Below are 18,996 nucleotides of genomic sequence, written 5' to 3' on the forward strand. Positions count from 1 at the left end.
ATAAATCATATGGAAATGATTTGCCAGAAAACTACTATTTTATGAGAAAAGGCTCAAATTATGAGACCAAAATCTGGACATTCTGCAAAAATCTGGACAGTTGAGAGGTATGTTAGCATAATGTCTTAGGTTACTATTATTTATATAAAGCCTTCTTCAGGCAGAATTTTGGACTCCCCTTTTTAAGCACATCTCATTCACTAAAAGGTTTAAACAGCAACAAGCTGTAAAACTAAAACAGTTTCTTGCTAGGTTGTTTTTCATCCCCGCTATTCCTGGAGTTTCACATATAGAACACTAAGAGAGACACACTGAGTATTTTGGAGAGATAATTAACATTTTTAATCAAAATATTGTCTTCTCTTCTAAACCTTGACCACAGTGAGTCGTGAAGTATTTACTGGGGGGTTTCTACTTCTGCTTCTCTCCACTTCTTTTCTCACAGTAAAGTTTATTTCTTCTTCAGCAGTAAAAGGCTGTTGGTTTGAATTGAGTTCCAGCTCAGAGTGACAGATTGTTTGAAAGTTGCGTCGATCTGAAAGAATGAACAATATAGGTTAGAAATAAGTTTGAATTAAATCAAAATGACAGACCAACCATCTTGTTCTTTCCCAACAAGCAAAACTCCTCAGTAATAAAACAGCAGTTATCCAAATGAACATGTACAGACGGTCTTATGCTTGGTTTGCCTAAAAAAAAAATAGATGGTGCCTACAGGTGAAGAATTTTGAAGAGATGTCTCTATAGTTCAGAGCACAGTAATGCACTACATTTAAAGAAAATAGGAAGAATACATGCATATTTGATCTGTGACTGCAAAGTAGGTTTATACATAGAGATAGATATGGATAGCTGTATCTCTTATATGTATGTATGTATTTATTCATTTATTCAGTTGGTCATTTATTTGTTTTAGTTAACCGGTCCAAAGGATGTTTTCGGCCAAGACTCATGCCAAGAGGCAATAACAATATTTACAAACCAAAGTACCTTGTGAATTAGATTTCAAAGAAACATTTGCATTCAGTTTACATTACAAGCAACATTTACATTTGAACAATGGCCATCGATCTGCTTTGGCATAAATATGTTCAGGGCTCCTAGCATTAATGCCATTCAGTATCTACAACAGTCATGCATGTACAAGAATGATATTTTCATAACCACTTCACTGTGTAGAAGTGCACAAGAGCTATTTACTTACCTATATCCATAGGTTATATCTTTGCCAAGTGTAGTGGGATTTTTAGTAGTATAGTTTAAGCTCTGGTTCCTTATAACAACTTCCTTTATATCTGTTTGTGAGGTATGCTATCCAAAGTTTTCACATTTAGTTTGCCAGCCTTTTCCATTTTGTCTAGTGTTTCACACTACAAAGTAAGTTTTGTAGAAGACACTGCCTGCTGTTGCCATAGTATAAGCAGGTGTCTATAGCTGTAGGGTGTCTTGACTTCTAGGGCTGTACTGGGGACTTTTGACTAGCAGCATATCTTTCAAAGGTGAACAGTAACAGTATTTAATAGCTTCTAGACAAGTGTAGTTAGTAAAAATGGGTGCTTGCTCAACTGGTAACCATTTGATATTCTGAATATGTATTTATTTATTTATTGCATTAGTTTACAGGGATAGTCCACTGGGACTGAGTGAGCCCATTTTCAGTGAAGGGCCGGGAGAAAAGCTCTACATAGTTTAGACAGTACATCTTTGACAGAGAATATCAGACAATGTTCTATAATCCATATTTTGGAAAGACATCTAGATTCATTCATAAACTCTGTGCAGTATTTGCCAAGACACATTTTAAAGTTAAACAATATGATAAAAAGTGAAAGCAGGAAAGTTAGTTAAGTAACAACGTGTGCTGATTATGATGGTAGCTATAGTTTTACATTGAATAAGACAGGTTCAAACTAACACTAATTACAGCTGTCGTGGATTGCATGAATGTTGTTGGAATAGACACTAATGCTAAAGCATTGAACAGTTCCTTGCAAATATGTTTGCAATGAAAGTGGAAGGGAAGAGTTTCAAGTTGGTAAAATTTAACACTTTACGGTTTCATCAAGAAAACTAGGTTGACAATAACCACACAGTTAACTATCAGTAGTCACTGGTTAGTATACTAGTAACTGGGAAAAGAACAGCAACAAGTAGCAGGAAACAGACAAGTGAGAAATCAAAGGTATACCATCATGTATACAAAAAGGACTAACACTATGCATTCTTTCAGTGATGATTCTGACTAGATGTTTAATATTTTTAACATGAAGTTGTGTCCTTTTAAACTAAATGTTCTTAACAAATGTTTGCATTTTTGTCTAACCGTAAAAACAGGTAATAACCAGCTTATTTTTAATTGTTGCAATTCACTCAGACACACAAAATTTCTGTTTATAGATGATATGCTTAAGAAAGAATGTTTTTTGAAAGAACTCGCTTTTCATGCCTGTGTCATAACCTAAAGAAATGGCATGAGAGAATGCTTGCTATATTGAATTTTGCAAGCGATATGAAATTAAGACATATCATAAATCTAATCTGAATGTGGCAGATTATGAAGTGATGGAAATGGTTAACTAAACATTCTAGGACTGTTAACTGTAGTGCAGATAAAAGCAGTGGTAGTTTATAGGTTCATAGGCAAGTACTATGCTAGCTGCCCTTGTGGGTCATTTTAAGCCAAGCCAATTTCCCTTTATGTGCTCAAAATAACCTATCCTATTTTCATATAGACTGGCCTTGCCCATCTCATGGCCGATAATTATATATTACTCCTAATGAGAATAACTGAATTATATCCTAGATAATTTGAGTCTATTATTGATATGACTTTTAATGCATCTTCTACGACACAAATAGTATCTCACTAGGAAAGCTATTTAAAGGAGAATTCAAATCCTATGCAGCATATCAAACACAGCCTGATGCAGTTTTGTATGAATTACTGGAATGTCAAATAAAGTCATGTATGTTTTTTGTACTGTAGCATTTCCTAAGTGGGAAATGTCAGGCTGAAAACAAGTAATCCGAAAAAAAGAAAACACAGCAAAAAACAAGTATGCGAGCATGACAGAATCATCTATTAATGCTCAACAGCAAAATATATATAAGCGTTCATTTCCTGCACTTCAACATTAAAAAACAGAGTATAAACATGGCATAATTTAAACAGTAATCATATGATTTCTGATAATCTCTCAACATTCAGAGTAGATTAATTTACTGAGCACCCATTCATGAAATCAACAGCAGCTGCATGATATGAAACAGCCTATCATACTGCACTATTTAATAAACATTACCAAAAACAGGAAGGCTTCAATATGAATAAAGGTAGGAAAATAAAATTATCATGTGAGATTCTATTTACCTTATCAGTTTTGGTGTGGTTTTAAACTACCAGTTGTATTTGACTTAGATGTTTTTTTAGCTATAAATAACATGAGATATATTTCTAAAACAGTACCCAAGTCACCAACTCTTGAATTTTCCTGAACCACTTCAAATACACTAACTATAAAATGATGCTCGTTATAGAGTAAAATGTGATTACCTAGAACATTCATTATGAACTCACATCATATATCTGGAGATATTTGTTGCCAGATTTGTAAACCTAGTTAATTAGCATCCTACTTAGAGGTGAAGATAGCTTGTGAGTGTAATTTTAGTTGTAGGTGAACTTAATATAGAATTGCAGTTCTTCCATTAATTCTAGTCTTGGATCTGTTATAACCAGGAATATGGAAATGGGGCAGGATCACGTTTTTTAATAATACAATAATTTTATGAATACTTGGGAAAAGTTAACACTTTGTTAACTAACAATGTCTAAACTGAAACTTGGCATCTCTTTCTTCTTGTTCATCACAGTTTTTTAGTGTTACTATTCTTTTTATTTGTCTAGGACTTGACTGTTAACAATAAATCCTACTTAATCTTCATGTATTTCTTATTCTATTAGTGTTTGTGGAAATATACACTGTATCTTTCATATCTAGCAATGTGGCATTATGATGCACAGTGAATCATCTATTAATGTCCATTATACAATGACCCCCCATTAATATTCAAAAACGTGCACGCTGATTGGTCAGCATGCACGTTGTAAATCGGAGTTATAGTACTGGAAAAAGGTCCAATCACCCGAACTTTTTCCATTACTATAACTCTTTTTTTACAGCAATGGAGAATGCAATATCTCCATTGCTTCACATTGTCTCGCTATGTTAAACGAGTTTAACATAGCGAGACAGTTTTAAAAAAAGCAACAGGGATTCTCTGTTGCTTTTTTTAAAGCTGTCTCGCTATGTTAAATGCCTTTAACAAAGCGAGACAGTTTGTAAAAAGCAACAGACATCTTGCTTTCTCCGTTGCTTTTTTCAAAACTGTCTCACTATGTTAAACCCATTTAACATAGCGAAACAGTTTGTAAAAAGCAACGGAGATCTTGCTTTCTCCGTTGCTTTTGCCCACAGCTCTGATGTACTGCGTAGGCATACGCATGCGCAGTACATCAGAACTGCCGCAGAATACCAGACAGCTGCGGAAGGGCAGCAAGGAGGCATTATACAATGCCATTATTTAAGAAAAGTAATTATTTTTTTTCTTAAATAATGTCATTGTATAATAGCAATAACCCATGCCTGGGTGTGGGTAATGCTGGATTTACCCACGGTTGGCTTTGTTTGGCCACTCGGGCTTCACCCTCATGACCAAACCACACCAACCGTGGGTAAATCCAGCATTACCCACACCCAGGTGTGGGTTATTGCTATAATAGCAGGACATGTATTAGCTTAAAAAACAATAAAAAACAAATATGGGATACTTCTTTATTTGCTTTAAATGTTGATGTTATTATGGCATATCTCCATATCTTGCAATATCATTTTAGTTGCAAATAAGCCACAGATGTTTGGGATTAATCTACCTACCCTGGAGCTTTGTTCTCTTTTAGTTTCTTTATTTGTTTCATAACTTCTGCTCGACTAATCTGTTTTGTTAATAGGGATTTAGCATCTTCAGATAACATTTTATGTGTATTGTTGTCCACATTTCACTTCTTCCATTGTTATGTTCAAATATTTTCTGAATTCCTTAAGTATATCTTCTATGTTTTTTTTTATTTCTGTTATCCTCTAATCACTTAATAGTGCTAATCTGGTTAGATCTAATATTTTGACTTATTCTCCAATTTATGTAATCATTTGGGAAAATATTATATCGGGGTTTCTATTTCTCCAGTACTAGTGTAATTAGTAGAAACTAATATCTTTTATTATGTTTAAATTAAAAAAAAAAAGAATATGTGTGTATATATATATATATATATATATATATATATATATATATATATATATATATATTTCTTCTGAGAATCTTTGTTTAAATTCTTCCATTTTAGTAATATATGGTATTCTGAGCCATACTGGTAGTTTATTATTATTTACTTTAATGTAAATGTTAAGGGACTATGATCTGTTATGGGGCACATTATCATTTTAAAATTACTAACCTTCTCATTTTGGTCCATAGATATAAATATTTTATCTACTGTAGTCTTTGTAACAAAGCATATATGAATAATAAGTGAATTCTTGAGAGATTTCATGTTTTCTTATGTTCAGCTCTATTAAAATTTGCCTCTATTCAATTTGCCAAAACATTAGTTGTAGTGGAGGATCTAGGAAATTTAACTGCATTTCTGTAAACCTTTCTACACAATGAAAACCTCCAAAAATCATACTTCCTTTCATATGAGTCAGTAAAATTTCCAAACATTTTCTTGCATATTTCACAATGAGGCCAGGTATCCAATAAGTATTTGCTAGTGTATACAGACTATTTTGGTATTCAAGAACTATAATGGAAAACATTCCAATTATATCCTTGTAAGTAATCAGACTTTTGGCATTATTATTTTTTTCTACACTATCAGCTTACCTTATAGGTTCATAGGTAGGTACTAGGCTATTGGCCCTAGGGCCTATATAAGCCTAGCCAGATGGTACCCTGACTTTTGCCACCCAAGAAAATTATTTTACTGTGCCCCTGTCAAGCAGAGCCACAGAGGTGATCCCCAAGATGAATTTCCTATCTCCCATCCAATCAAGATTTTTCTTGAAGAGTGCTAATGAGGAGCTTTGTTTGATATAGATAGGTACTTTGTTCCAGAGTATGGAAAGTATCTGGGACAGGAATTTATCCCTCCAGCATGTTATGTTTATTGTGGTGACAAGGTTTAGGTCCCTAGAGCATGTAGCTCATAGGGATTGGGATTTCTTTAAGTGGAGCATGTCCAACAGCTCTGGGTTTGACATAGCTTTGTATGTTAGGCAGAGATCGGCAGAGATCGGAGATGAGTAGGCGATATGTGACAGAGTAAAGCTGGAGTTTTTAGAGATGGTTTGCATAGGGCATCTGTTTGAGGCCAGTAATCCTCTTTGTGAGGTATTTCTGTGGCCTTTCCAGTTGTTGTAGATGTCTTGTGAGGTACATACCAAAAGGGATGTTGTACTCTATAATGAGTGATGAGTAGAGGGGTACAATGACCTCTTTTTTCCTGGATGAGAAACCTTTTGTGATGAGGTGTGCCACATAGAAGGATTTCCTGACTACTGTGGCAATGTGATTATCAAAGGAGACTACTGTCCACCTGTGTCCGAAGGTCTCATCACACTTTTGGTGTAAGTAGACTACTGCCTATGTGGTAGTTCATGGGTACAGAGTTTTTACCAAAAGGGATGACAATGCACTTTTTGGCATTGAGCTTGAGGCCATGGCTTTGACACCAGGCATCTGTCTCAGTGAGGCCCTTTTGTAGGATGTCCACATCATTAGGAGTTTTGATTATGGCTAATCCTAAGGAGAAGGAGAGGAAAAGTTGTCCAGCAGGACATTTTGGTTTGTGGACAGTAATTAAGTTTTGGTGTTCAGATCTGAGAGTTCTATTTGGGGTGTATGGGGGACGGATGTTAGAGCGGGGCATTTTGTTGGATTAAATATTAGTCTATGTGCTGTAGTGAGCTTGAGAAAGTCCAGGTAATTTGTGAATTCTAATCAGTTGAGGTATTGGAGGGTAACACAGTGATGAGTGGAATGTTTGGCTTTGGTGGCAAATTTTGAAATTTTGTTATAACAGCTTTCAAGTTTGGAAGTGATGGAAGAGGATAGGTTAGTTAGTAGCAGGGTGCCATACAGAAGGCAGGGAAGAAGGTAAGAGGAAGCCAAGTGTAGAGTCATCTACATATTGGATGACTTTGGCATTAGGAATAACAGAGTGAAAGTTATTGATAAAGATATTAAACAGCATTCGTCCGAGGATGGACCCCTGTGGTACTCCAGTAGGGGTGGGTAAGAAAGGTGAGATGCCTTTTTTCCATTTCACAGCCTGAGATCTAGCTGACAGATAGCTTGAGAACCAGGAAAAAGTGTTTTGGGAAAGATTTAGGTTTGAGAGGTGACTTAGAAGGTGCTTATGAGAAACAGTATAAAATGCTTTAGAGAGATCTAGGAGCACTGTGGACAGTAAGTTCCCAGAATCTTGGGCTTGCTTGACAGTTTCTAAGAATGAGAGTAGAGCTGTTATGTTGCTATGTATTGGTCAGAAACCATGTTGGGTAGGGTTAAAAAGTTGGGTTTTAGTCAGAAAAGGCATAAGTGGAGGTGGATGCATTTTTCTAGGATTTTGGAGATTGGAGAATATTTTTCATTCCAAATGGAACTTCCTCAGATGCAAATCAATTAACTACCTCATTAGCAGCTTAAATACCATTAAAAAATAAAAAAACAATCAAATTCATGTATTATTGTTTTTCATGAATATTCATAAGAACATGCTGACAACCTCACTTGCCTTTCTTTATGCAAAATACTTCATAATTTCATAAAAAACATATTCTAAAACCATCACTAAAATATGTATTTCTTATTCATGTCATTAAATATATACCAAAAATAATAAAAAAATATATAAATACATATACAACTTTCACCTAAGACACTTTCAATATTATGTCATAGACAATACTGCCATCTAGTCTCAAAACAAATTTACATATTATTATTTTTAATGAGGTAGTTAATTGATTTGCATCTGAGGAAGTTCCATTTGGAATGAAAAACGTGGTGAATCAGTTAAGCGTTTTGTGCTTGTGTTCGTTTTAGTGTGATACAGTTTGATTTGGGATTTGTGTCTGTTCTTCATTAAAAACAGTTTTGTATAATTTGTTCATGTCCTTGGCTTCATAAGTGCTTGTTTTTGATATACTTGTTGGAGGTGAACTCTCTGAAGCACTTTTTTTCATCTTTTTTTTTGGTTTGTAATAACAGAAATATAGTTAACATTGTTTTGCTTTTTGTGTGTACTATCCAGTTATGTATTAATGAATTTACTCTCCAAGGTGTTGATGCAAGCTGTGAAATTATGAAAAGCCATCTGTGCTTGAGCATTGTTATCATCACTATTTATTAGACAATTACATATTAATTAGTATAACCAATAGTTCTTCCATATATGAACTGATAATGCAAATTCATTTCAGCTCATTTGTATGTACCTTAAAAAATTTCATCAATCAGTAGAGTTAGTGTATGTGAAATAACTTTTCTTTCTTTCTTTGAGTATTATATCAAGAAAGAAGAGAAGGAGACATTTGCTCAGTATAGATTATTCATCCTTAGAGGTGCATTTTTTGTGATGATTTTTTCTCCTCAGAATGTATCACTTGGATTAACTTTCCAACTAAGGTCCTAACTGATTAAACTATGGGCAGGATTCATGAAGCCTCCGTGTAAGAGATACAAGGCTTACACAGAGGCTGCAGTTAAACGGTGTGACGTCAGCATGTCATGCATATGCATGAGGGCATGATGAATCACACCTAAGGCTAACACGGTCCGTGGAAGACAGTAGGGGGCGTGTCCGTAGGCCGAGCCCTGCAAGCAGACACGCCCCCGAAGAGTAAAAGTGCCCAAAGTAAACCCCCATGACAGAGTACATGGAAATGTGAATACACACAACACAACACATGCCCCCACAGACTATGAACATAAAATCATATAAATGAACATGTTTTATATTTTTTTAAACTGTAAAGTTGTTTGCCCGTGAGTGCGCTCATTTGCACGGGCGTGCCCGTAGCTCAGCCACAGTTAGCAGTAAGTGGAAAAGCATATAAGAACTAACTATGCAAAGTAAGCCAAAAAGCAATAGCGTAGCTGTAGAGATGTTGGCTGAAGAACAGGCAGTCATGGTTCGAGCCCCCACAACATCAATTTTTATTTTTAGTGAAATAAGCACGAAACAAGTCCCTGACACATATGTACACATTTAAAATTATATTTTATGTAAAATGTAATGAAATAGGCCAGTTATTGTGAAGAAATGTGCGATAACAAAATAATAAATGCCAGATGTGCCAATAGCTGAGCTATAGTTTAACAAGTTGAGTGCATCTGCCCGTAGGTGAGCAGTGGTTTAACAGGTGCAAAATGAGTGCCCGTAGGTGAGCAATGGTTCAATAGGTGCAAAATGAGTGCCCGTAGGTGAGCCATGGTATAACACGCTGAAACTGTGTGCCCCTAGCTGAGCTGAGCGTAATATGCATGCTGACAGTCAAATGAGGTGTAAACCAGCGTAACCCGTTTGCGTGGAGCTGCGCACCGTGCCAACAAGCTAACCGCCGGGCAACGTTGAGCAAGCTGTAACAAAACTGGTTTTACACAGACACACCCCCTAGCCTGTTTAGACAGTCATAAAATATAAAATACAGTGGCCAGGTTCGAACCCGGGATACCATGCACAATAGTCAAGGTACTGAACCACTAAGCCATGACAGCTGTACTTAGAAATGCAGTAATAGCAAATATATAGGAATGAATAGAAAGTGGAGCATGACAAAGCAGGTTTTGTGAAGCTGATACAATTCCAAAATGGCCAATCACAGATAAGTGCGGGGAAAAACGGCATATATAAGCCCCATAGGCGGGAATACACAGCATAACCGATTGTAGAACTAACTTGCAGCCAGAATGTCAGGAGTAGGTGGGGTAGTTGCTTTCGAGCACAGAGGTGGGGCGTTGAGGAGTCCAGATATATGGTCTGGCTCCTTGTCCACAATCATGAGGCCCAGCTCATGCAGGGCCAGGTCCTGTGGGGAGCATATAGGGCTGAGGCGTGGGACCGGATGGCTCATGATCTCACCAGTGCCACAAGGATTCCAAGGACTGGTGAGCAGGTCCGTCACCACCATGCGGACCTGAAGAGACGTAAGCAGGACCAACTGAACCTTTGGATCCAGGAGGCCCGGCAAATGCCCAATGCCCCACTACTGAGTAAGTTACATTTAATTATGTATGTAAGAAATTAAACTAGCTGATATTATGGAGATGTGTATTCCAATATTACTTTATTTATATTACAGCTGCAGGTGTCCATTCTGCGAACCGCAGAGCCTATGGCAATAGGCTGGTGCGGTTGCGTCACCAGGCAGGTCAGTAATCCTCTCCCAGTAACTGTAAAGAAATATAAAAGTATGACAGTTAGCAAAAGAGTGCAGTGTAGTCACTAAGTAATAAAATGTGCAACTAACAGTGTAAGAGTGCTTGCAAGTATTGCTTGATTACAAAAGTGTGTTGCAGTCTGTAATCCAAACAGAAAAATGAAAATGTCTGAAATAAAGTCTGAAATAAAGATGCCCCACCTGTAATATAATAGTACACAACCTGCAGCAGGCTGAAAAGTACAGCTGCAGAAGATGAGAAAATCACGTGTGAAATATATCTCTGTTGAAATACTGAAACATGACAAAAGTGAGACTGTTGGAAAGGATTGTAATGACTACAGTTAAAACATGTCAATAAAGCCTAGAAGTAAGTACCATCCTGAATTGTAAAATTAAAACAAGTGAGAGAGTGTGAGAAAGAGTTATGAATCCACCAATAAAGTAGTAATAACCCCTGAATAAAGTATACTGCAGTCAGTACAGAATGAAATGAATGTGACAAGCAGAACCAAACTGCGAAATGTGTTTAAAATGTTGCTGCAGCTGGAATGTGTATCCCAAAATCTGGATATGTTGCTCTCAGTCTGCAATATGCAGATAGTATGATTGTCTGAAATACCAAACATCCACAGTTGTCTATAGCTATATAAAGCAAATGTAGCAGGATGATGTAGCCGAACAAAGCCAGATAGGAACGTGTATGAATAACAATAAAATGTATATTGATGTAGCAGTAACAGTCCTATCACCAACTTGAAGTAGTTATCACATAGGAAACTGTAGGTAGAACTGTAGTGTGTATACATCTGCAGCTATTAGAAATGTACAGTATATGTATTGGTATTTGAAGGTGTTAATTATATTTTCTTCACCCTACCCTATAACCACATATAATCCATTCCACGTGAAATTGGTATGTAAAATCACAATTAACACCCCTGGATATTTGTCCTGTTGGGTCATACATATTTGCATGTATGTTGATGCATCTGCCCTGTTCATACATCCAAACCTGATGGCCTGTTGCCATCAATCAACCCTGCATGTTGTTGGACTGTGTATTGCTGTTCAAATTATGCATGTGTTATGCTCGCTGTTCAATGGTGTGAATATCTGGGTGTTTGGTTAATGGGAATACTAATGCATGCTGTTACAACTAATTGCGAATGGTATTGTATGTTACTAACCCAAACTGTTATGACATAATGCAAAACATAGGACGACAGGGAAGGCAGGTTCCAGCGGACCCACCTCTCCCACCACAGCTGGCGAGTGCACCTGGCACTAGTGCACAGTCTGGACCCTCCTCCGGTGGCCCTGTGCGGGTGGAAGCGCTGCAGGGGATGGGGCCCATCCCCCCTCTGCAAGTGTGGTTGGAGGAGAACCACCACTCACCCTCCGTAGCGTCCGGACTGTGGTGCGTAGGGAGATCCAGGAATCTGTTCTTGGGCCCCTACACCAGCTTGAGGCACAGGTGGCACAACTTACGGGCAGGCCTGTTGCCCAGCCTACACAGCCCCCAGCACAGCCCCGTCCTGGGCAGTGAAGGAACAGTGGCAACTGCCCATGGGTGGGGATATCAGTTCCACTGTTGCCATCTGTGGGCTCATGGGCTCTGGATATCCAAACATCCATCCCCATCAATTGTGTAACCCCCTCACATGTGCCATACACCGCCCCTGTATGTGTCTTGTTTGTCTTGTCTGTTGACCTACCCAACCTACCTCCCCAGCTATACCGACTTCCTTTACCTGACATACCACTCTCACCTGAAAAAAAAAAAGGGCACTCTGTACCCACAAAAAAATTACGCCCCATACATAGCTGCCCATTCCGCACACATGTCTGCTGGACATGGAAACTATCAATTACAATTGGCTGTACAACAAGTATTATTGTTGTCCTGACACCTCTCTCAGGGGTGGAAGGTTTCAAATGTCACACCAAATTACAAACATATGCACAGCTGTTGCTGATGAAGAAATGGGCAGCTATGGGCCTTACCTACATCCCTCCTGCAAAACCCAAGCTTGTTTTCCTACTGTCTTACCCTCTTTGTGACCCCTTTTTCACCACTTTCCTGTCTCCCCATTTTCATTTCTTTCAAAGAAAATAGTGCGGGTGTGCGCCAGAGTAAGCACTGTTAAGCGGTTGTAAGCGGGTGTGCGCGGAGCTGAATGCCAGTGCGCATGCAGGAGCTCCGCGCAAACCAGCACTAACCCGGTTACAACTGCTTAAAAGTGCCTTAGTCACTCTGATTGACAGGTCCTGTAGTCAGTTCAAAAGCAAAATACAATCCCACTGTCAGTCCCAAACCCAGGACCTTGGAAACAGTAGTCTGCATGACTTACCACTAAGCCATGACTGTTATATAAGAACATTGTGCTACAATAAATATATCATGTAATAGTAGGAATGAATGTAAAGGGAATATAGGATGTGTAGTACACAAAGCATGTCATGTATATTTACTGTCAAATCTAGTGGATTTCTATAATAGTAGTGTGTGAACAGAAACAGCCATGCTAGTTGGTAGCTAGTAGGTAATAATGTCAGTTATTATACATATATAAATATATGTATGTATATATATATATATATATATATATATATATAGTTGTAGGTGTCAGTGTACATATACACTTAGTACAGGAAACAGCAGAGATGAATGGAGAAATGTGAATCTACAACACAGCCTGAATTATGAGAGAGATACTAACCTTTACACTCACAGAACAGTGTCCACAGCATACCAGCATGGTCCCTGCCCTTACAATCTGAAAGGGCAACGCCTATCTCACATACCCTTTTATAGCACTGTCCTGAAATCACAGTGAGAACTGCAATCAGTACACAACTGGCTGCATGCAATTAGGAGATGCTGGCTTACAATTGGTGCAGAGGCCATCACATGGACATATGCAGATACCAACAAAAGCATCCTGTACTCCCACTCCACACATGCAATACTTTCATTGCACCGTCTGGAGGCAGAGAGAGAGGGAGAGAGAGAGAGAGAAAAAAGAAAGAAAAAAAGAAAATAAAAACACAAACAAAAAACACACGTAAGACAAACTAAGTTGAAGCTGTCATCAGTGTCAGTATCAAGTTGGGCTAGCAGCAGCAGGAAGCTATACTAACAGTAACGCAACCAGCTGCGACAAACACAGGTAATGTAAAGTAACAAGTTAATAGTCTACATACCGTGAACCCTCCATATGTGTTATTGGTCTGTATCTATATGTATGCCTATGTGATAAGTTGTGTGCACGTAGTTTTACCCAAAGGGGATGACTATACATTACATGTCATTCAGTGTTAGGCCATGATTCTGGCACCAGTTGTCCGTGTCAGTGAGGCCTGTCTGTAGGATGTGTGTGTCAGCTGGTGTAACGACTATGGCGCTTACTTTGCAGTCATCTGGGAACTTTGTCATCCACAACCCGCCCATGTTTGCTTTCACATCTGAGAAGTAAATGCCAAACAAGAGGGGTCCTAGGACAGAGCCCTGTGGGATACCACATGTGACTGGCTTTGCGTCTGACATGGCTCGCAAGTTTGACTTTATGGATTCTGTTGTTCAACCAGTTTGCAGCCCATCATGTGACATATGTATTAACATTTAAGCTGATGAGCTTGTCTATGATGCCTGAGTGGAGTACTGTGTTGAAGGCCTTAGGCAAGTCCAGGTAGGCTGTATGGACTGCTTTGCCCTCATCAATGGCTGTAGTGACTGTTTTGAAAAGGTCAACCAGGTTCAAAAGGCAGGATCAGCCCTTCACAAAGGCAAACTGGGTGGGATCAAGTGTCTGCAGGTACCCAGTATCACTGTATATGAGTCCCATAATGAATCTTTCCATAGCTTTGCAGACCAGGCTGGTTAAGCCCATGGGGCGGTAGTTCCCAGGATCAGTAGAGGTGCCTCCTTTGTGGAGTGGGACCACTGTTGCTGTATGCCAGTGTTCAGGTACATATCCCGTAGTAAGGCCAAGGTTAAATATCAGTCTCATATGCGGTTGTATCTCCTCTTGGAGTTCACGTAGCACACATCCAGGGATACCATCAGGTCACATTGATGCTGTGTGTTCTGCTTTGCTGAGGGCAGCCCTCACCTGGACATCTGAGATGATAGGTAGGTTACATTCAGCTGTGATAAGTATTCCTATGTTTGGGGGAGAGGGAGGGGGGATATATGCACTGAACCTGTCTGCCAGAATGTTGCCAATATCTGTGGGTTCAGTGAATTTTATGTAGGTGTGTACTAACTCAGAGCATATCTGAGGCTTTTGGTCCATGTGTCTAACACAACTGAAGAAGGCCTTGTGGTTATCTATAGTGTCCGTGGCCATTTCCCTCTCAGAGTTGGCCTTGGATGTTGTTATGAGAGAACTTAGCTTATTACTAGTGCTGACCACAGATGCCTTCCCTTTATGCGAATCTGCTCTGTCCTGCAGTAGCCTCCTTCTATCTTTATACAATTTGTCTTTGGCTGGGGTCCACCAGACAGGATGCTTAACCTTTGTGCATATGGTCTGGGTTAGAATTGTGTGTGCATGTTCCATGCATTCTTTGGGATGTCCATGGGAAGCATTTGCAAAGGGGTCAGCATTGTGGGTTGTGGCTTCTACTGGCCCAGTGGGCTGCATGGATACCATCTCAGTCCTAACAAGTGAAAATCTGTCTATTCACATATATATCAAAGTAGTCTACTGTGCTGGTGGTGGTGGTGGGATATGTATATCCAGGCCGATTATTTTGTGTCCAGATCACACTAGTGGATGACGTTCCACATACAGTACCGTGTTACGAACCCCCAGAGTGAGGTGGTGCATTGGACCTGTCTCAGTGTGCTGACCGATGGGGCTTGGTACTCTGTTGTATGGAATGTGGCAGGTATTGTTGCACAGGTATTGGCTGAGCACTGATATCTGGCCATGTACATGTGTATCCATCAAGGGACACACACGTGCTACATATGGGAGTAGTAGTATATCACTACAGTTGAGTATCATGTATAGTATGTGTGCCATATTTTGCTGACATAGTTTGCTGATATCCTGTTTGTGTTCTCTTTCAGGGACATGGCGTGTCAGTGAAATCCTGCCTACTCTGTTGCAGAAGATGAAGAGATACACCAGAGCCTGGTGCGGGATTATGACATTCTGTTTTCCCGCACCAGCCAGAATCAGCAGGAGAGGGCTGCACTGTGGCAAGACCTTGTCTGTAGGGTAAATGACATTGGCACGCATAATAGGACATATGAGCAGGTACGACATCACTGCAGTGATTTAATCAGAAATGTCCATCAGCGTGCATCGGATATCCACAGGCAACAGGTCGCCACAGGAGGTGGGATGGCCACACATCCCCCCTCACCAGACTGGAGGGGCTACTCCTAAGTGTTGTGGCTCCAGCCCAAGAACATCAACAGCAACACACCTGCATTAGGATGGAGGCTGGATCCACACAGCAACACGGCATGGAGCATGCAGTTAATATGCCATATGTACACTTGACTGTTCTGTACACTGTTAGTTTATGCATGTGTAAGGTGTGTCCTTGGTATGTAGCTGTCAACATAGTATGTAATTGTGCAGTTGTGATATTGCCAATATCAGCAGCTGACATGTGAAAGGCAACTGGTGTACTACTGAACTCTATCATACACAGTATCAATGGCACAGTTGTGCCCACTGACATTAATCCCCTCATTTCTGCAGGTCCCTCTGGTGTTACAGCAAGGCAGCCCATCCATGCTGGTGAGTGTGTTTTAACAATACCTATAATAGTCCTGATAGTGCTAGTAATAATAGTGTAACTCAGTAGTGCTCTGTGTATATACTGCGGGGTGTGCATGTGTGCATGTGTCCACGTGTGCAGGTGTGCATGTGTGCCTGTGTCCATGTGTGCATGTGTCCATATGTGCATGTGTGCATATGTGCATGTGTCCACGTGTCCACGTGTGCACGTGTGCACACGTGCATGTGTCTATGTGTGCATGTGTGCATGTGTCCATGTGTGCATGTGAGCATGTGTCCACGTGTGCATGTGTCCACGTGTGCATGTGTGCATCACTGGTAACATTGTGTAGACATTGTAAACTGTGTTTCCTGTCTTCCTCCCACAGGTTCTGGTGCTGCACTGGTGTCCTGCAGCAGGGAACCTGAATCTGGTGCCACAGGTACTGATAATGATGATATCTGTGTAATGGCACAGGAAGGTGTGTCAGGGTCCGTCATTGGTCAGCCAATTGACAGTACACAGCTGTCAACCCCATCATTGCACACAGTCATCCTGCCAGTACATCCTATGTCACCACTGTCATTAGGTGATGGACAGGATACAGTGGGCATTGACCAGGGTAATGTGGTATCTGTGGCACATGCTTCCCCACACAGCAGCCATGGGCAGGGTCCTGAGATGTTACCACACAGACAGTTGCCCATGGGTTCTCGTGGGAGCATCCATGGGCGTACTGCCTCTGGCACACGTGCTGATGCACAGTGTGACTACATAGAAGTGTATTACTAGTATCATGTTGGTAACAGTACAGTGTGCTGATATGATTGTGTGTATATCCCAGCATGCCTGATGCAGTAACTGTATGACTGTCCTGAATTGTTATCTACACCCATAGTAAGTACCATAGTGTAACAGCTGCACATTATTGCATACCGGTGTTAAGGATGTCAACAGATAGCCACATACATAGGTAGCACAGGGGAGAAGCTAATGCAAGTAGTGATATGCAATGATGGACATGTACACTATTGGTGGCATGTTGCCCACAATGACTATGCAATGTTGATGTTTGCGCATGTTGATATGTGTGCAGTACCAATTTAATTTAAATTAAATTAAATATTAAATAATATCAGTTCTACCATGGACATCTGAGCTGTGCATTCCTGGGTACATGTTGATAGTGCCTGCATATTTGCACTGTTACCTACTGGAAGTGTTACCCCTTCTTTGTTGTACAATGGACTACTTCCAGCCCTGCTTACTGTAGCTTTGTTTGCATGCATGTTTGCTTGAGGTTCCCTGGAACACTGATTCCACCTGCAATGCAGACTTACAGAGCTTCTGTGGATTCCTAGTGACATCTGCATAGCGCATCATACGTATGTCAATTTTCCACCTGACAGAACATCACTGTCTGTCCTGTTCGCATGTACGTTGCCTGTGACACATTGCATATGACTTACCTGGCATTTACCCATGTGTGCAGTCATATATGCCAGTGCTATGAAATCAGTAGCAGTACACCCACACATACTCACCTTCAGTATGTTGTTTCCCATTGGCCCTATGTGTTGGTAATCACCATGGCAATCACACTACTATGGTAGCATGTGCAAAGGTAACCTGTGAATCACCTCTATGGTCCAGTTGTGGTTTATGTGAGTCATGTGGCAATGTCACAGCTGCCACATGTATGCAGTCAACCCTCCCCTCTCCCCTGGCCAGGAACGTACAACACATGTGTGAGATGCAACCACATAGCCAATCTGGGGACTGAGCACTCTGAACCCAGTACTGCCATACCCTGTCAGGTGGCATGACATACTACAGTGACTACAATACCAGTCTGACATAGACCTGCACTGACAGCAATCCGAACACACTGGGGCATACTCGGAGCCTCAGAATAGCATCCTGCCTGAGCATCACACACCTCCACAGCTGGCACACAGGCATACGTTAAGTCGGAACAGAGCACATGCCACACATGGCACACACATCCCGTGTGCCACACACTCACAGCCTGTAGGGCTACACAACACACCTGCTACAGATGTGTCAGGTACCTCTCTTGGCCGCTGCAGTGGGGTCCTGCTCAACAGGCTGTACATGGTGAAGGTCACAGTGATATGCCCGTGGGGCACTATGGTCCACCACAAAACACATGCATACAGGTCAGTCAGAGGCATGGACACATATGACTCAGTCATTGTCCATGCCACTATGGATGACCTGAGACGTACCTCCCTGGACTACATGATAGGGAACATAGAAGGGCTCTCTCAGCATGTGGCATGGGCCAGTATGAGCCTGACCTTGGTTGCCATCATATCCTCACCAGGTATGCTACCACAATATGTAGGAAGGGCGTGCTATGTCTACATTCTGCTCAATCTCCAATGTCATTCATAGGGTATCCAATGGCTGTCAGCGTGTGCTTACATGCTAGGGAAGCCACAATGATTTGCGAGGGGCAGCTTGCACGTGACACCCATGGGCCATTGTATATTGGCGAAGCCCCTTGATACACACATAGTGCCTTTTGCTGCAGGACACAAATTACAGAGCCACCTCCGCGGGTATCACACGGGATAGGACACTAACAGTAATGCTACACAACACCAGCAGTGTACACCGCAAGATGCATGCACTGGACACTGTCCTCAGCATGGTAAACTGCAATATCTGTGCAGTAACAGATTCCTGATTCACAGCTCACAGGTGCAACCCATCACTGCCAGGT

The 18,996-nt window shown here is 40.5% G+C and overlaps 1 protein-coding gene across 4 annotated transcripts in view; it reads right to left on the minus strand.

The window, feature by feature from the left end:
• Positions 1-316: 316 nt before the first annotated feature.
• Positions 317-18,996, minus strand: part of ROBO4 (roundabout guidance receptor 4) — a 1,497,877-nt gene continuing 1,479,197 nt past the window's right edge. For all 4 annotated transcript variants that reach the window (XM_044081194.1, XM_044081193.1, XM_044081195.1 and 1 more), the window contains one exon: positions 317-535. In XM_044081194.1, coding sequence (XP_043937129.1) covers positions 366-535 — 170 coding nt within the window. In that variant the 3' untranslated portion in view covers positions 317-365. The remainder of the gene's footprint in view (positions 536-18,996) is intronic.

Source organism: Protopterus annectens, chromosome 8.part0 (genome assembly GCF_019279795.1).
Source record: "Protopterus annectens isolate FY-2018-M chromosome 8.part0, PAN1.0, whole genome shotgun sequence".
Taxonomy (NCBI): domain Eukaryota; kingdom Metazoa; phylum Chordata; order Ceratodontiformes; family Protopteridae; genus Protopterus; species Protopterus annectens.